The sequence below is a fragment of the Saccostrea echinata genome, unplaced genomic scaffold, assembly GCF_033153115.1.
Source record: "Saccostrea echinata isolate AGI-Se365-2 ecotype Australia unplaced genomic scaffold, CSIRO_AGI_Sech_v1 ptg000009l, whole genome shotgun sequence".
Taxonomy (NCBI): Eukaryota; Metazoa; Mollusca; class Bivalvia; order Ostreida; family Ostreidae; genus Saccostrea; species Saccostrea echinata.
This window is the reverse complement of record NW_026889758.1, coordinates 18088861-18104541: the sequence shown is the minus strand read 5'-3', so window position 1 is coordinate 18104541 and position 15681 is coordinate 18088861. Positions and strand designations below refer to the sequence as shown.

Below are 15681 nucleotides of genomic sequence, written 5' to 3'. Positions count from 1 at the left end.
AACTCTTGTTTGAGAATATATACATTTGATAAGTAAGGGTTGTCTTCCCATAGTACCTAAAACATATATTACATATATTACCGGGAACAAACCGGGACTACCTTATTATTAACTCGAGTGATATTCAGTTGTATTTCCCAAAAATTCTTATGTTAGCAAATATTCATCCCTCCCAACGGTTTGTTCCCGTTTTGAACTAATTTGAATTTCAGGTATTGAAAAAATGTGTGCAAAACAGGTAATTCCAGGTAGATCCCAGATGGAGATCAGACTATAATTGCTATCAAAACATATTTCACACCTATTGTTCTATACTCAATGATCAAATGTGTGCAAACCGGTAGATTCTTATGATACACAAAACGGAAACACTATCGTATTCACATTAATACCTAAGAAAAATTTTTTCAAAGACGATACAAATCTCAAAATGAAAACATCATTTCAATTTGGTATCTTTTAAAATTCTGTTGAGTGGTTGTCTTGAAAAATATAATGAAAACATTTCGGATGACCCACCTCCTATTTGGAAGTGCTTGGGAAGAAGAATGACGTGTTCAGATTAAGACAATTCCACCGAGAAAATCAGAATTAAAAAAGTTATACAATTAATCGAAAAAAAGCTTTCTCTTTTAAACGGAGGCTGCTTCTAAAGCTTATAAAAAATCACATCGATATCTAGATTGACTATGGTCCTGCTGGACATTATTACTGGTGACGTAAATTTAATTAAAAATGAGGACCTTAAATCATAAATTCTAAAAAGGCCAAAATTTAGGGAACCATGATCTTTTAACTGGTGTCAAAATTTCATAAATATTTGGATTCTGTTAAGATTACGCCAGGCGATGGGCCAAACATGAAAAAGAAGACATTGACACGTTGTCAGAATAAATTATATGTATCGGATGTATGTTAAAATCTCGCATTAAGCGACCGAGGGACTAAATGAAAACCAGCTATTCTTCTGTGTTCAGTAATTTAGAAGTCAAGAAAAAAATTCAATAGATTACACGATCAGTATGTGCTCGTCCCTGCTGACAAAGCGGGTAACAACATTGTCTTTGTTTGAAAGGTTCATTATATAAATTGTATTTTAAAGGAACTGGGATTTAATTCAACAAGTGTTAATCAAACTTATACCCATAGCTCCCTTTCTAAGGAGGAAATTCTTCAAAATCATATGTCAGTGTTGAATATTTTTAATATTACCAACAACCAACATCAATTTGAATTACCATATCTATATTGGATTTCGAAACTTCATAAAAATCCTTACAAAGATACATAGCGGGTTCCAGTAATTGTTCTACCAAGCCTCTTTCTTCACTCCTCACTAAAATATTAACAGTAGTGAAGGAGAAGCTTCAGGAGTATTGCAACAATATTTTAGAGAATGGTGTAAATCAGATGTGGATACTTAAAAATTCCAAGGAACTTTTGGAAAATTTGAAATCACAAAATTTTACCAAAATCAACTTACGACTTTTCAACTATATATATACAACCATTCCCCACGATAAATTAAAGTCCAGATTTTTTTATATCATTGACAGCTGCTTTTTCAACAAAAATGGAACTCGTAAATTTACTTACCTTACCAATGGTCATTTGCAAAATTATTCTAAACATTCCGATTGTACACACAAGTAATCTGAAGTTAATATTAAAAGATGCACGAGTTTCTTATTGACAATATCTATGTGGTTTTTGGAGACCAGGTTTTCCAACAATCTATTGGAATTCCCATGGGTACCAATTGCGCCCCGTTATTAGCAGACCTATTTTTGTATTCGTATGAAGCAGAATTTGTTCAAAATCTTATACGTGAAAAGTAAAAACACTTGCTGTGGCCTTCAAATCGACATTTAGATATATCGATGACGTATTGTTAATTAACAATGGTTCTTTCCATTCTATTTCCCAGTGAGCATGAAATAAAAGATACCACAGAGTCTGACACATCTCTTTCATATTTGGATATTTTACTAGAAAAAAGACGTTAATGGTAATCTAACAACCAAACTTTTATGATAAACGTGATGACTTTTCAATCATCAATTTCCCTTTCTTATGCAGCAATATACCTTTATCACCTGCATACGGGGTTTATATCTCTCAGTTGATTCGATACGCAAGAGCATGCTGTACGTATGAACAATTTCTAAAACGAGGCAAGTTATTGACAAACAAGTTGATGAAGCAAGAATATCAGCAGTCTCGTTTAAAGTCGTTAATCCGTAAGTTCTACGGATTTTTCCATTATTTCCCGATCATGACAAGGAGCACACGGCGGGTGTGACCGTCGGCAGGAGATGCTTACTCCTCCATGGCACCTGATCCCACCTCTGATGTTTAGAGGTTTGTGTTTGCTCTGCTCCAAAATTTGTATTGTTTAATGGATTTTTGAGCTTGAATACTGTTCGTTATCTCCATATATTTCATTCCAATATGAGATAAAAGCAATTTGTATCTTCTTTGAAATAAAACTTTCTTAGGTACATGTATTAATATGAATTCTGAAATAATATTTAAGATTCCGGAATTTGTAATATATTTTCAGCTCTTAACACATTTGGACTGTACATTGTGAATTAACATTAACATGCTGTCTTCATGTTTCATTCATATCTTTTAGTAAGGATTAGCTGTACTTTTAGTTAACTGATTTCTTATTCATTGCTTGAAACGACACAGTAATCACATTTGACACTATGCAGTGTTATGATAAGATTTGTAAGTCTCTGGATGTGTTCTGTATTTATATTGAAACATTATGGTGGATTATTTGCCTGTAATTTATTCTACGTTATTTTTTGGTGCAGTTCAAGTAGGTAAGTAGTAGGTGCATAATAAATTTAATTTATTTAAAGTAGATCCCTTAGTTTACACTAGTACTTAATATCGAGAAATGGCACGTAGACAGAACAGGAATTTTCGAGCGAACTGTTTAACAGTTTATATTTTTTTTTACAATGATGATACAAATACATTAAAGTGGTAAAACTTTCCAGTGAATAAAACGTTTTGAGCTTTCTTTTGAACGTTATTTTTTTTTACATAATATCACGCGCATTTCTTCAAAAAGGAGAAAGCGGTTTATTGCATAGGCGAGTTGGAAACGCCAGTCTGTACTGAGAGAGAGCGAGAGAGAGAGAGAGAGCGAGGGCATTCATTTGTCGTAAATTTTCTCACATGCTTCACTCGAAAATCTACTGAACAGGTATTCTTTAAATAAAGTAGCCAATCAGATAAGCAGTCTATATAAACACCGGGTAAACACGTGTTCAATCAATACTCCTGTTGTGATAATTTCAATAGATATGGCAAATTCATACAGTCATGTGTTTATGTGCACGTGAGTTTTACAGGAACGGAGCGTCTCTCACTTTCTCTCCAAACTTCATAAATTCCCAATTTCAGCATGACTTGCGTTGCTAGTCTCAGAGAGATGAGTGTCTTAAAACAGTGCGGCAAATGCTTATCAATTCTAATGTTTATGTACATGTAACAAGAGAGACCCAAACGTACCATTCAAACGAAGAATTTTACCATTTTAAAGTGCATCACTGTATCATGTATTTAAGCAATAAAGAATAAAAGCGAGTAATTTATTTCTTGAGTGGTGCCTCTTGCGAAAAAGTGCGATAAAGAATTTCTCGTGTATCATAAGAATCTACCGTAGCTACTGGTCGACCGCGCGGCACAGTGGTTAGAGCTTCCGCTCTAGAGTCGAGGAGTAAGGAGTTGATCCTTACATCGCGGGTTAGAATCTACTGCGGGACGTGGAGATCAGTCATGTATAAGCCGAGGTCCCGTGTCGCAGTAGGTGTTGGTACGACAAAGATCCCTCACTGCTCAATGGCCCTAAGTGCCGAGCATGGGTTAAAATTTGCAGCCCTCCACCGGCAAGTGGTGGCATCTCCGTATGAGTGTAAAATTCTCGAGAGGGACGATTTAATTTTGTTTACTATGCCCTTGTGGCAAATCACAAGTTTGCATCACATTTGTTAAGTATATACATGTATTATTTTCAAAGTAAGCAAAATTGTCCTGTCAATTAAAATCATAATTAACACAACTTTTGCTATAAGTAACAGTTAACACCTTTTAATTATATGGACTTAATTGCATATCTATTGGAAATAATAACCAATCTATTGTTCACAAATACTAAGAACATTGACATGTTTAAAGATGAACAAAATTACTCGACCAAAAATGGAAGTATACCGTTAAAACAATAACTAGTTTAGAGCTTTAATGTCTTTGATAGGTGGACTTCGTTATATTGTGACACTTTGTCTTATACTTTTACCTATTTTATAGCATACAAACTTCTTATTTACTTTATACGCAAGAGATTATTGGTGAAAGAAATCAATTATTGCAGTTAAGAAGAAAAAGGTTACGGTAAATAGGCACTCATCAATAGCATGTTAGTTTTGTACAATAATCGAATATTTTTCTTAATTTATATACCTATTTCTACTTATTCGGGATCCAGGGATTTATCAGTGCCTTCTCAGGGGCCGAAATTCGGCCCCATTCACAATTGAAAATAAGTTCAATTTTTCGCATTTTGGCAGTATTGTGAACAATGCTTTTATATTTAATTAACTTGGAAAAACACTAAGTAAAATTGTCAGATTGCATGTAATATAATTTTCCTCTGTTTAACCCATTTAGCAAAGCTACAGCCATAACATGTTTTTAAAACCCTGTAATGCCGACTTTTAATCCGAATTTCCTCCGTTTTTGTGAAAAAAGTGTGATAATATAGATTTATCAACTTATTTTCACCTACTCATTTGATCTACGATTGACTAGTAAGAACTGAAGGTATTATTTCAGATAGAAAAATATTTTTTCAATGCATTTTTACATATTAAAATGGAACTTAATATAATTTTTTGCAGGAGGTTTATAATCTCCAGAAACAGATTCTAATATGACCTAAATAGGAATCTCATAAACATATGTACTACCCTAAGTTGTATAATTACTTTATTCTCACTGAAGTCATATTTAGCGTTATTAGTCTATTATTCTGATAGTTGATCTTGTATGATGCAGTTGGATCATATTTAATTGTCTGTTTGGTTCCCCAAATTAGAGTTCATGCTGAAATGTTTTAAATGAATTAACGTTACATCTGAATACATGATGTAAGCAAGATTTTTTATTATTCACAATTTCATCAAATATATTTTTTTTCCAATTCCCCAAAAATGGCATTTCCCAAAATAGGCTGATAAAACCCTGGAATCAACGTATTGGAATTGTTTGATTCAAAGGAGGCTTAGAAGTGGACACATACATTTTTTATTTAAGAATTTTTATTTATAACGATAGTGACGAGGCACATTGTTTTCTTTTTAACTACAGAATAGACTGTACATTTACTAAAGGGAGAATTCAGACAAAACATATAAATATGGGGATTGCAAGCTCAAGATCAAGTCAAACGTTCATTCTTAATGATATGACTATTCAGTGTTCAATATTTTCTTAGGTATTTTTATTATAAAAACATCATTTGCATTACATAGAAGAACATTGGTTCCAAGAACACATCTACAGATTTCCATCAAAAGCCAAAGTTCAAATTATTTATTTTTCAATGAATATCATGAGTTTTCTGAAGAGAAAATAAACTATGTTTTAACATTGAATTTTGGTGATGAAATGCACCCATGAATCTTTTTTTTAAAATCATTATTGGCGATAATTTCTCAGAATTGTATCATATAGTTTGCATTGTGTGGAGCTGCCCAGTAGGATGGGAAAAGCACTCCTCCTCCTGTTACCATTTCAGCCGTGAACAAATATCGTGGTTTGATGCCATGGTGTGTATAAATTGATTATACAAAAGAAATTTTGTTTTCTCTGAAAAAGGAATTCCCCACCTAGTTTTATTCATATATCGTGTAAAACCCTTGCATAAACATTTTTTAATGATTAATATTATACAAAATTTTGCATTGTCAATTTTTGTTCCCTTCAACATTGTGATTAATATACTTTGTGACTTTTTTTACTTCAGAAAATGTGCCAGATGCACGGGGGGCATCTTGTACACGTTGAAAATGACATAGAGGACAGATTTATTGTTAATCTCATGCATAAAAATAATTGTGAGTATTACAGTATATGTAAGTCTTTCTCATCTGAATACATATCAACAATTATTTAAATAGTGTTTGTTTTTACTAACATAAGGTAATAATGTGTGGCTGGGTGCGTCCGATTGGAACATTGAAGGTGTATGGGTTTGGGAGCCGAATGGCGACAAACTAAATTATACCCATTTTGACGTAGGCAGGCCTAATAATTTAGGCACAGAGAACTGTCTGATGATAGATGGCTCTTCTTATACTCATCACAGCTATAAATGGGACGACAGGAGTTGCGAGAAACTGCATTGTTATATTTGCGAAATGATGTGAGTTATAATTTGATTTTCTCTCAAGTCTAAAATTCGTAAAAATTCTCTATCATCGATTTGCTTAGTTTCAAAAATAAAGCAGTTATTTAATTGTAAATGATAACAAGGTACGTTCATGAAAACATTGATACCACAGTATGGCAGCTCATGGCGAAGGTTTAAGTTTCTTAAATGCAAGTCGAACACCAACGTCAAGAGATAAAATAAACAGTGGTACTCAAAGAAAGGTCTTGTTAAACCTGTGAAAACAAGCCCTAACACCAACCATTCAAAATTAAAGCCAAGATAAAAGTTTTTTTCACAAATAGTTCAAATATCAAGGTCAAGGTCAAGGTCAAAATTAAAGGTGTGCAAGGTAGGTCAAAGGGTCAAAATTGTTGGTTTATAAGGGAAGTTCTTGTCACAAGAAATACAAATATGAAAATATGAAACCCTAGAACCAAATGTTCGAAAGTTATGGCCAAGGTAAAAGTTTTTCAAAAGTAGGTCAAACTCCAAGGTCAAAGGTTCAGCATTTTTTGACCCAAGGGAAGGTTTTGTCACAAGGAATACACATTTAATATGAAAGCCCTGGCTCAAACCATTCGAAACTTATGGCCAAGGTTTAAGATCTTTAAAAGTGGGTCAAACTCCAAGTAAAAAATATTTGTACCCAAGGAAAGTTCTTATCAAGGAAATACACATGTGAAGTAGGAAGCCCTAGCATCAAACCTTTCAAACGTTATAGCCAAGGTTAAAGTTTGGTAAAAGTTTGCAAAAGTGGGTCAAACTCCAAGGTCAAGAGATCAAATATGTTAGTACCCAAAGAAAGGTCTTGTCACAAGAAATACACATGTATAATATGAAAGCCATAGCACCAATCAATCCAAAGTAATTGTCAAGGTTAAAGTTTTTTCAAGAGGACAAACAGACAGACAGAGCAAAATCTATATATGCCCCCGACTCTTCGATTACAAATTATGAGAGAAGCAAATGCAATTGCAATAGTAACATTCATAAATTATCCCGGATTTTGTTCGTATGTCGACAGACCACATCGGCCTTCTTATAAATCATCATAAAATTATCACTTTGAAATATTTATTTATTAAAGAAACCACTATTTTAAGGAGCATTTTGATAAAACAAAATTTGGTATTGGTTGAATGTTATATAAATGTCTTTTTGGGATTGCTCTCGTAAACACATGTAATCTGTAGTTTCCCTTCCTTTTTGTTACAAAACGACAAAAATTTTATCTTATTATAGATCCTATAATTTGAAATTAAATTCTTTACTCCATATTTTATTTGATATATTTGTACACAGGTGATGTGTTATTGTCCTTACATCAAATAAGACTAGCTGCAATTAAAATGATTGTAAAATAGTTCATAATTGCCGTGACTTTTGGTGATTTATTTTATTTTATTTTGTTTGTTTATTTACATGTGTATTTATTTATTTATTTACTGCCAATGCAACGTTTCATTCTCTATAAATGATTTCTTTTCTACTTAATTCTGGAAATTTTTGCAAGAGAAATAAGATTTTTAAATTTTTGTGATAAAAAATGCTTTGCTTGAAATAATTCAATTTTATCTGACTAACAGGGATACAGACATTGGATCACTCATTGGTTGATGGAATTTGAAAAAAGAAAATGTTGATTGTCACTTTCTGTAAAAAATAAACACTGTCATTGATATTCTTGCTTCATAAACATAAACACAAGAATTTAGTATTATTATCATTATTTCTTGCTCTTTCTTTCGACAATAACTAATACAAGTTGTCCGCGTGCTGTAGTGGTCAGTGAATCTACTCTAGAGTCGCAGAGTATGAGGTTAACCCTTACATCGTGGGTTTGAAACCGTATAAACCGAAGTCCCGTGTCGCAGTAGGTGCTGACTCGAAAAATATCTCTAAGTGCTCAAAGGCCTTAAGTGCCGAGTACAGGTCTACATTTTCAGCTCTCCACCGGCAAGTAGTGGCATCTCAATATGAGTGAAAAATTCTTGAAGGGACATTAATGAAACAAAAAACAAACAATACTATATCATATTTGTTCTCTTTCAAACTGAAAATAGTCCTTTGTTTTGGAAAAAACAAAACAAGTAGTGATACTCTTTTTCATGTAATTATACCCCTATTGAAAAGCCAGGGTATATAGTGATGGGGGTGTCCGTCCGTACATATGTTCTTAACACTTTGGGGTATCCCATCTCTTATCCGCAACTCCTCATATACCACTGAATAAATTTTAACGGAACTTTCACAAAGACTTTATCACATAGTGCCATTGTGCATCTCCTACTTTACATTTTGATCGAAACATGAATATTTTCATTCTTTCTTTAACATTGAGGGTACCCATCTGTTCTCTGCAACTCCTCCTATACCACTGACTAAAATTAATGAGATATTTACAAAATCTTTATAAAATAGTACCATTGTACACCTTTTATATTTCCTTTCAATGGAACAGGTATTTGTGGTTTCCCATAGTAAAACCTGAACACGACCATTCTTTCTATAATATAAGGGGCACCAATCTCTTATCCGCAACTCCTCCTATACAACTGAATAAAATTTAATGAGGTTTTTACAGAATCTTGGTCGAAAGTTTTCATCGTAAGACAATGCATGCCATATTTATGAAGACAAGTCATATACAGTTTGTAATACGTAGCTGATAAACAAATTCTTGAGTTTAATATAAAATATTGACGAAACACATGTTAGATGGATTTATTCCTTACGTTGTTTAAGCAGTTTAAAACAAAAGCTGTTTTATCAATAAAATACACTGACAACCACCTAATAATAATGAATAACCGTATGCCATTTGAAGATCAATGTTTTTACAACTTTTATTTTGTTATATCATAGTGACTGAATTACAAACTTGGACCTCACAAAAATACGTAATTCTACAATAATTCATCCATGTATCATAGCTCTACAACAACAAACGTTAGCATTTCACATGATACTAATATGATGATTTTTCCACGTTACGTTTATGGCTTTGCAACTATACGTTCTTTAATGACAAACCATAACACAGTTTTCCTGGTAGGACATATGAGTATTTAACCATACAAAACGGGAAAGCGACTTTATAAAATATATTTCCAAGGCGCCAATATTCAATTTTTATACCCCCTCTTGAAAAGCCAGGGTATATATAGTGGTGGGAGTGGCCGTCCGTACATTTGTCCCTTACGCTTTGGGGCACCTATCTCTTATCTGCAACTCTTCCTAGACTACTGAAAGAAATTTAATGAGTCTTTCACAAAATCTTTACTTCATAATGCCATTGTGCACCTTTTATTTTACGTTTTGTTGAGACACGTATTTTGGGTTTTTCATGGCAAAACATGGACACTGGCGTTTTTCCTATAATATTGGGATACCCATCTCTTATCCGCAAGTCCTCCTACAACACTGAATAAACTTTAATGAGACTTTCCCAGAATCTTTATAACATAGTGACATTGTGCATCTCCTATGGCAGTGGAGGCTATCATTTTGTGGGCTCATTGCTCACAGTGCCCCTGGTTTATTTTAAAAGTTGTATGAATCAACTTTATACAATGTTTGACATCGGACTATGACAGTTAACAAACTAAAACTCATCACCACAATTTGTCATAATATGAAAATGAACATTCATTCATAAGTTTCAGAAAAGCCTATTCGCAGCTCATTGACTGTAAAGCCACTGAGAAGAGCTAAGATCGAGAAATTCGAAATCATCTGATACAAAATTAACATGTACCTATTTTTTGTATATAGTCACTATTCAAATGTAAGATTTATTCTCTCCCCTTTTACTGCCTTTTCGTCTATCTTTCATTGTGTCTTTGCACAACAATTTCATTTCCGGACGATATCTCAGAAAGCAATAAAATTCAATAACATAGCTCATGAGGGCCTAAATAGACCCCTATTCGTTCTGCTGTAAAACGGTAGGATACTAAATTCATGCATTCCGTCTGTGTGTAACGTTTCCTTGCGGTATCTCAAAAGCCTTTAGGCTTTTGCAATGAAATTCTATATTACAACTCCAAATGGCCTAAACAATACACCTGTTGATATTGAAGTCTAAAGGTCAAGGTCAGAAATTCATACATTGCAAAAAATGGTTTTCTGGTGATATCTTTAATTTTCTTTAAGCTTTTTCAATTAATTCAATATCAATACTTTCAAAGTCATAAAATAGACCCCCATTGATTTTAAAGTCAAAGGTCATTGTAAGATATTCAAATATTATTCAAAATTGTTTTCAGATGATAACTTTAGTCATATTTGAGCTTTTTCAATTATATATTATAACTCCCATTATTTCAAAGGAGACCTCTTTCCCTTGACCCTCTTCAAAAAAAAGTATATCATAACTCCCATGACTTAAAGAAGGCCTTCTATTTGATTTTTGCAATGAAACTGAAGGTCATTAATTTCTTGAATGTAAAAGAGACTTCTATTGACTTTAAGGCTAAACGCTGAAAGGGCGACATTTTTTCCCCTACTTCATCGGCATTTTTTTCCATTTCATCTACCTTCTTCTTTTATCCGTCAGCGGGGGGCACAACAAATTCCCTGAATTAGCTTGTTCCGCTTTGTCCGAACACTGTCATGTCAATATCAGGTTAAACTGTAATCAATGCTTTATTCTATCTTACTTTTATCAGTCAAAATCTAAATAATGACTTCAAAGATTCTTCAGTTCTTTTGTCTTCAGTCTGTAGGTAAGTGAGTATTTTAATTGTATTTACTGGTCATGTACGTTAAACAAATTCATATAGCCATTAGATTTACATCACATTATTATTTGAAAAACTTCTATAAATAACTTTTCTTTAAATAACTCGTATTTCTTTGTCTAGCAAATTGTTAAGAGATAACTTACTGACCAAAAGAACCCTTATGGCTGATAACATATGAGTACTGTTAGGAGAATTCGTAGACAATCGGAGATCAGAAATATATTTGACCAGATTTATATTACTGATTTAACAAAAAGTACAAAGCTTTTTACATTTACGATTAGCTGTAAAAGGTGATTTTAAGGCGCACAAAACACCTCTTGAAAAATTCCAAAACACGGAAGAACGTCACAATTTGGGTCATCCTTATTTCAGAAAAAAACACATTTGCAGTATGAAGACCCCTTTGTTTCATTGAAATCAGATTAAAACTGTAGAAGAAGTTGCGTTTTGAAAGAATTTTATATAAATTTCTAGTTTTAGTAATCATGGCAACAGCGTTTTCAAAATCAAAAAAACAGATATACAAAATTTTGTACTTTGTTTATTCTACTGGTGGGGAGATATTCATTGAAAATAGATTAAAACTGTAGGATAGGTTGTGTTTTGAAAGACTTTTTTTTCAGGAAATTCCATTTTTGTTGAAATCGGACCAAACCTATAGGAAGAATGGCATTTTGAAAAGAATTGCTTAAAGACAAACAGACAGGCTACGAACACCTTACTATCGCATAAGCTCTTCTGGTCTCTGACCAGTAGAGCTAAAATTGAAAAAAAAAACTCTGCTTGTTAATAATTTCTTTCCTTTTCCCATAATACTTCAGCAAATTCTCTGGCTTTCTTTCTCAAAACAACGAAAACAAAATTTTCAGATGTTTTTCTGTAAAACAAATGACACCATTTGTAAGATAAAAGACTCATATCTTAACTTGTCATTTTTTTAACAATTTAAATATTGAGGAGGTAAATATACTCATTACAGATCTAACTTACAGTAAGCAAACAGGTTTCCAAAATAACCTTCTAAAGATTAAAAATCTTTCAGTTTTCATTGTATGGGCGTGTCCGGCGGGATGGATAAAACATGGTCCTTCCTGTTACCACATGGGTCCCGAAGTGGAAACTTGGTTTGACGGAATGGTAGGTAAATATATTGTAATATTAAAGTGCTGATATGCATAGCGGTTTCTACTTCATTTTCCACTGTGCATTTTCAGATTTTTCTTTGTCACTTTTAAGTATCTTGTACCAATTTAAATCAACTAGGGTCTATAATTATCTTATTCTTTTCAGACAATGTGTCAAATTCACGGATCCACCCTTGCATCAGTGTTGAGCCAGGAAGAACATAATTTTATCGTAAGCCTCATGAAGGAATATCATGGTAAGTTTCATGAATCTGTAGGTATGGAGAAGACTATTTCTAGATTACTTAAAGCAGATCAGTTTAATGCCTTTCCCGTTTCTGTATTTGAAACTAAAAGCAGGTACATGTATCTTCTTTTATAAAAACGACAGGATTTCAAACCACTCAAGGAGAAATGGCTACTAGGGCCGAATATATTCTCTAACTTGTAAACCCATACCTCTTTTCACCAAAACAAAACATAAACAAGTTAGCAATCAAACATAACCGTTTCTTACATTTATCATGCCATTTTGCCTCATATGCACTTGTATGCATCAGTAGACGTCAACAAGTAAAAGGAAGTGATTGGGAAGTGTAATATTCATCTATCAAACTTGTAACCTACTTTATGGAAAAGAATTAACTAATAAACGAATGAACTAATGTACGAGTCAGATTTACTCGAAATACCAGTGAACGAATATGTTTGACAGTTAATGATTGATTGATTGATTGTATGTTGTTTTACGTCCCATTCGAGAATTTTTCACTCATATAGAGACGTCACCATATACCGGTGAAGGGCTTCAAATTTTGACCTTTACTCGGCACTTAGGGCCATTGAGCAGAGAGGGATCTTTATCGTGCCAACGCCTGCCGTGACACGGGGCCTCGGTTTTTAAGGTCTCATCCGAAGGACCCGCAACTTTCACTTCAAAGTGCCGAGCGCATGGCGAAGGAACAGTTGCTACCTATTTTTAATCGACTTAGGTCTGTCCCGGCCGAGATTCGAACTCACGACCTCCCGATCACTGAGCGAGCGCTCTACCGACTGAGCTACCGTGAACGGTCGACAGTTAATGAAATTCTTGTACATATAAAGAAATAGTAAGTTTATTCATCATAAATGTCTGCATGTCACAGTAAATGCATTAAACAAGGATTAAAAGGTTTCTTAGTACTTAATATGCTGTGATAGATATACATGAAGTTGTCAGTAAACAAAGTCGACGGTCGCGTCATGTGTACGCAAATAGTTACATATGTGGAATCAACTGTGATTGGTCGAAGCCGAACACAGATTGGTATTGCGTCACATTTTCCTCACGTCATATTGTATATGCTTTTGTATTGTTTAATGGACTTCTGAGCTTGAATACTGTTCATTATCTCAATATATTTCATATTAGAGATTAATGTACATTAACGGCGGTTATCATTGTTTTTACATCAGTAAACAGGCCCGTAGGAAGCAATTTCACTTTGAGGGGGCACAACCATACATTTTCAGTTGAGGGGGCACTATCAACTACCAAAATTCCTTGACAAGCAAAAAAAAAAGGCATCAGACGTTATTATTGAGGGGGCACAAGCATATAGCAGCCATGTTTTCTATAGTATTCTATATATAGGCAAAAAATATTGGGGGGGGGGCAAGGTCCCCCGTGCCCCTCCCGGTTCCTACGGCCATGGTAAAAGCAAACAACGTATAAGAAGCAAATGTTTTCAGAGGTGAAAGTTTAACCTATATGGATCAATACATAAAACGGCATTTCTAAATCATCATTTTCAGGATGTGAAATCATCGTCGCAAAGCACTGGTTTTGTGTCCATTCCATTTCCACAAACCCGTGTTTTGTGCAAAAAGAATGGACTCGAAATTCATGGCTTCTGACGATGGAGTGAGGTTAAATGACCGATTGTCGATCGATCCTTTGTGTATTATTTTTAAATCAAAAAGAAACTGTGATTTTCAGAGGACGTTGTTTGGTTAGGAGCGACGGACTGGAATGATGAAGGCATATTTGTTTGAGAACCCTACGGCGACAAAATGAATTATGAAAACTTTGGTCATGGAGAACCAAACAATAGACTAAATCAGGAAGATTGCCTTTTGATTGATGGTTCTTCCAACAAACGCCATACCTATGTTTGGGATGACAGAAATTGCGATGATCGACACTTCTACATTTGCAAGCAAATGTATCATCTCGGTTTTAAAAAATAATCACTATTCATTTGATTCCTTCGCCATATTGTTTTAAATACATGATATACGTACATGGATATTTCGCATGTCAAACAGCTTAAACAAATTAATAAGAATATGAAAACCAATTCCTCTCATGTTTCATTTTAAAATTACGAGTGTTTTTTGTTTTGTAGGGATGATATCACTGGAAACATAGTAGGTTGACAAAAGTGAAAACTCTGATAATATTTCTTGTGATTGTCTGTCTTTTCCAATAAATATGGCAAATAAAATGTTAAAAATTGGGGAAAAATCAAGAATCTGTATGAACTACATTTATCGACCACATCTTTAAAGACATGGACAAAAGTCAATATATCTGTAATGATGTTTTTTGTTCAAATTGTGTATTACAATTGCTTTTTTAATAATAATTTTGACTTATGAATTGAGTATTTTAATGTTTTAACCATCTACCCTTTCTACCCCCTCCCCCTTAAAATTTCTTATCATCAACACAGTGTATGAATGGGGAAAATGAACAAAGTGTGATAAAATTCCTGGGGGCCAATTTTAGTAGAATACTGAAATTTTACAGGTTTGTTGGGACGCATTTTCATGTATTTACTCATGTCTACTAAAGGAAAGATGATTCTGAAAAAAAACCAGTTTATTCATTTGTGGAGGATGTTAATCCGTGGATGAGGGGTACCCACGAATTACACGGATACTGATCCACCACGAAATCTAACGATTCAATAGTAATTGTGTAGCAGTATAAAGTCTTATTGTTGCAAAATGATATGCTTCATGGCCTCATTGGTATGTAGAAATAGCATTAAACGCATATTTTTATACAGTATTTGAACAATTCCCAAATAAATTACATATTCAAACACAAGGTTTTGCCCAAAGTTGAGAGATTGTTAATCAAAGAATCATATCGTATGATATTTCGCACTAAGTAGAAATTTTTTTTTCCATTTCTTTACATTCCTGAATTAAAGTGTATTTTGTTTGCTACAAACTGTCATGCTGCAAATGTTTGTTTGAAAAGTCTTTCCAGAAGCAAACGAGGTAGATTTAATTCTTCTCCTAACCAAATAAGGATAAAAGTTAATGTATAGGCCACGATAAACGTTCGGTTTTTTTTTCTTTCTGT

The 15681-nt window shown here is 33.6% G+C and overlaps 1 protein-coding gene and 1 pseudogene across 1 annotated transcript; both read left to right on the top strand.

Annotated features, from left to right (window-relative positions):
• Positions 1 to 5760: 5760 nt before the first annotated feature.
• Positions 5761 to 8135, top strand: LOC133183404 (perlucin-like). Its single transcript, XM_061318366.1, has 4 exons — positions 5761 to 5849; positions 6047 to 6137; positions 6223 to 6445; positions 8041 to 8135. Exons 1-4 carry the CDS (start codon positions 5847 to 5849, stop codon positions 8069 to 8071), a joined length of 348 nt encoding a protein of 115 aa, XP_061174350.1. The 5' UTR covers positions 5761 to 5846; the 3' UTR covers positions 8072 to 8135.
• A 3003-nt stretch (positions 8136 to 11138) lies between these two features.
• LOC133182483 (perlucin-like protein) lies at positions 11139 to 14744 on the top strand (annotated as a pseudogene).
• The last annotated feature ends 937 nt before the right edge of the window (positions 14745 to 15681 follow it).

Excerpts from the sequence above, each read along its gene's own strand:
- LOC133183404 (XM_061318366.1), top strand. Across the intron at positions 6,138-6,222 it reads TCTCATGCATAAAAATAATT|GTAATAATGTGTGGCTGGGT; the intron begins GTGAGTATTACA and ends TACTAACATAAG. Across the intron at positions 6,446-8,040 it reads TGTTATATTTGCGAAATGAT|GGATACAGACATTGGATCAC; the intron begins GTGAGTTATAAT and ends TCTGACTAACAG.